At 46.4% G+C, this 4,288-nt stretch overlaps 1 protein-coding gene across 1 annotated transcript in view; it reads left to right on the forward strand.

Moving 5' to 3' along the window:
• Positions 1–4,282, forward strand: part of LOC112079644 (cadherin EGF LAG seven-pass G-type receptor 1-like) — a 9,063-nt gene extending 4,781 nt beyond the window's left edge. The window contains exons 5-7 of the mRNA XM_024145534.2: positions 3,191–3,406; positions 3,641–3,977; positions 4,086–4,282. Of these exons, the coding sequence (XP_024001302.1) occupies positions 3,211–3,406; positions 3,641–3,977; positions 4,086–4,110 (558 nt within the window). The 5' untranslated portion in view covers positions 3,191–3,210 and the 3' untranslated portion in view covers positions 4,111–4,282. The remainder of the gene's footprint in view (positions 1–3,190; positions 3,407–3,640; positions 3,978–4,085) is intronic.
• Positions 4,283–4,288: the final 6 nt, after the last annotated feature.

Genomic DNA, 4,288 nt, shown 5'->3' on the forward strand with positions numbered 1-4,288 from the left:
ACACACACACACACACACCACACACACACACACACACACACACACACACACACACACACACACACACACACACACACACACACACACACACACACACACACACAAATGGATTTCAATAGAACTATATGACATAAAATCTCAGATTCATTTTTAGGCGAATCTCGGTATAAACGGTTTATTTTTCTACTTTTGTAGTGGATACGGCGGCCATCACATGAAGCCTTACTGGCCAGTTGAGCCGCCGACTGTCAGTAGAGGCGAGGAGCCCTGCGGGTTGGAGACGCTGCGTATGGAGACCAAGGTCAACGTGAAGCTCCACCAGGACAAAAAAGTCAATGGGGAGTCACCCTCCCAGAACGGTAGTGCTCCTCCCAGCTCACCTGACAGCAACCAGACAGAGAAGAGAAGGGTGAGAGAGAGAGACAGACTCCGATCTGACCATTCAAGCCATTTATAATGACCTTTGTCAAGAATGTCCAAATCAAATGAATTTGTGTGATTGAATCACCATGTCAACATTCTGTGTTATGTTTTGCTATCCAAATAAGTTGTGTGTGTGTGTCTCTGTTGTGTTTGCTTGCATGACTGACTGTGGTCTGTACACTCACCCTTTGTGTGCGTGTGTTTGCATCCTCTGTCAGGCATTCTGAAAAACAAAATCACTTACCCTCCGCTGACTGACAAGAACATGAAGATCGCCTGCGGGAGAAATTGAGCGACTACAACCCCCCACCATCTCCCCAGAACTACCCCAGTCCCCGTCCCCCCGGCTCCCGTCTCCCCCGTCTTTGCGCTTGTAACCGGGGCAACCGGGTCCTCATCAAACCCCCACCTCGCCCACCCGTGCCTCCGCGCCCTCCGTTGTCTCCACGGGCGCTGCGCAACGGGTTTGTCATGACACGACGAGCGCGACAATGTCGCCATTGGTCAATGGCGTCAACGGGGTTCAATACGCCCAAGACTCGGACTCAGAGTGAGTGGTCACGAGATCCTGCCAGCCATGTTGCATGTCTAACAGATGTGTTGGATAATACGTCAATCCCTTCTGACTTTAAAAACTCCTCTGTCTTTCTCAACAGTGGTAGCAACGAAACCTCAATCTGACCTGGATGGAATTCCAGGTAGACAACCAAGGAAGAGGGGCTCGACTGCTAATACCATAGTGGGATTCAAGGGTCACTATGACCCATTCCAGTAGGCCACAGACCCTAAACTCATATGGATAGTGTCACCGCGACAGTTGCCTGCCCAAGGAAAAAGGACACAGGACAAGAGTGAAAACTACATGTCCCAGTATGCAGCAGTGAGTTGGAAAAACAAAACAATGCACTTCACGGCACGGCCACCAAGTGGCGCTGTCTGTAGTTATTCAGTGGCAGGCGGCATCAGACAGCAGGTTGGGATTGGAGACTTTTCTATCATCAGATGTGCAAGATGTGAATCAGTAAAACCTCACTAAGTGCCAGCTGAGGCAGAAACATCAAAAAAGCAAATCAATGCCTTTGGTCTGGTAATTATCTTGTAGATATTTTTCCTTCTTCTTTTGTACTTGTTTATAGGACAGGAATAACTAATTTGTACATTGTAAGTGTTATTATTGTAATATGATATTTTTGGACATCATGATGCAGCAGTGAGTTGGAAAAACAAAACAATGCACTTCACGGCACGGCCACCAAGTGGCGCTGTCTGTAGTTATTCAGTGCAGGCGGCATCAGACAGCAGGTTGGGATTGGAGACTTTTCTATCATCAGATGTGCCAAGATGTGAATCAGTAAAACCTCACTAAGTGCCCAGCTGAGGCAGAAACATCAAAAAAGCAAATCAATGCCTTTGGTCTGTGTAATTATCTTGTAGATATTTTTCCTTCTTCTTTGTTACTTGTTTATAGGACAGGAATAACTAATTTGTACATTGTAAGTGTTATTATTGTAATATGATATTTTTGGGACATCATGTGACAGTCAACAATGTTTTTTACGGATATTTTACGAATTTGCCACCTTTTTAAGAATCCACAGCATCTAAAGTACTCCCAGTCTGAAAATATTCTGCTGATAAGAATGGGATTTTTAAAGTATTCAAACACTCACATAGTAAGTGTAGCTGACCAAAAGCCATGTTGAAGTAGTAATTGTAACATAGGGAGGTGCGTTCATCTCTGTATTAGAGTGAAGGTCTTGTCCATTCCAATGGTATCTAAATCAAGTCCTGGTCGCTGAATGACTTTGAATGAGAAAAATGCACTGAAACCGTAATACTTGCGTTACAAGTTCCAGTCAACATCAGAGTAATATGTAGAAATAAATTGCTACTCTAGAATGGTTAGTAGAAGCACTAAGGTGTGTGCCTTTTGATTGTTAACTTAGCACGTTGTGTCATTGTAACCCTTTTTATATTCTTATCGTTTTATCTTTCCATGTACGCATCTCCGGAGATCCTCAAGCCATAGAGCATTGTAAAAGTTCAGCCAGTAACATGTCTGTATTCTGATTTTCAACTCAATTAGAATAGTAAGTTAACAGTATTATTTCCAAGGAAACAGTAGTCGTTTTAAGTATCAACAGCGTGCCTTTCTCCCTGCCACCGCACAGCATAGTGTCTAAATGCAAGGGAACCACTACGGTCTACTTTAATGATACTTTCATCCCTCTGTTCTCCTTCCGCTGTTTCGTGTTTACAGACGAGTCATGTCTCTATAAATCTGTTCTCTTTCAAGTACTTGTTTTCGACGTGTCACATATGGAGATTCACTGGAGGTGGATCACTACGAAGAACCAATCACACAACGTCTGTCGGACACAGGCGAGCCCTCCCTCCTTATAAGGCGCAACTCGCTGGCCACCGGTCAATCTGATGTCTGAAGGATGCTGACGAGACGCCGGTGTAGAACAAGAAGAAGAGAGAGAGAGGAGCTGTCTCTTATACACATCTAGATGTGTATAAGAGACAGCACACACACACACACACACACACACACACACACACACACACACACGAAAGCACACACACAAACGCACACACACACACACACACACACACACACACACACACACACACACACACACACACACACACACACACACACACACACACACAAATGGATTTCAATAGAACTATATGACATAAAATCTCAGATTCATTTTTAGGCGAATCTCGGTATAAACGGTTTATTTTTCTACTTTTGTAGTGGATACGGCGGCCAATCACATGAAGCCTTACTGGCCAGTTGAGCCGCCGACTGTCAGTGAGAGCGAGGAGCCCTGCGGGTTGGAGACGCTGCGTATGGAGACCAAGGTCAACGTGAAGCTCCACCAGGACAAAAAAGTCAATGGGGAGTCACCCTCCCAGAACGGTAGTGCTCCTCCCAGCTCACCTGACAGCAACCAGACAGAGAAGAGAAGGGGTGAGAGAGAGAGACAGACTCCGATCTGACCATTCAAGCCATTTATAATTGACCTTTGTCAAGAATGTCCCAAATCAAATGAATTGTGTGATTGAATCACCATGTCAACATTCTGTGTTATGTTTTGCTATCCAAATAAGTTGTGTGTGTGTGTCTCTGTGTGTGTTTGCTTGCATGACTGACTGTGGTCTGTACACTCACCCTTTGTGTGCGTGTGTTTGCATCCTCTGTCAGGCATTCTGAAAAACAAAATCACTTACCCTCCGCTGACTGACAAGAACATGAAGAATCGCCTGCGGGAGAAATTGAGCGACTACAACCCCCCCACCATCTCCCCCAGAACTACCCCAGTCCCCGTCCCCCCGTCTCCCGTCTCCCCCCGTCTTTGCGCTGTAACCGGGGGCAACCGGGTCCTCATCAAACCCCCACCTCGCCCACCCGTGCCTCCGCGCCCTCCGTTGTCTCCACGGGCGCTGCYCAACGGGTTTGTCATGACAACGACGAGCGCGACAATGTCGCCATTGGTCAATGGCGTCAACGGGGTTCAATACGCCCAAGACTCGGACTCAGAGTGAGTGGTCACGAGATCCTGCCAGCCATGTTGCATGTCTAACAGATGTGTTGGATAATACGTCAATCCCTTTCTGACTTTAAAAACTCTCTCTGTCTTTCTCAACAGTGGTAGCAACGAAACCTCAATCTGACCTGGATGGAATTCCAGGTAGACAACCAAGGAAGAGGGGCTACTGCGCTAATACCATATGTGGGATTCAAGGGTCACTATGACCCATTCCAGTAGGCCACAGGACCCCTAAACTCATATGGAGATCAGTGTCACCGCAGACAGTTGCCTGCCCAAGGGAAAAAGGACACAGGACAGAG

The sequence above is a fragment of the Salvelinus sp. IW2-2015 genome, unplaced genomic scaffold, assembly GCF_002910315.2.
Source record: "Salvelinus sp. IW2-2015 unplaced genomic scaffold, ASM291031v2 Un_scaffold8832, whole genome shotgun sequence".
Taxonomy (NCBI): domain Eukaryota; kingdom Metazoa; phylum Chordata; class Actinopteri; order Salmoniformes; family Salmonidae; genus Salvelinus; species Salvelinus sp. IW2-2015.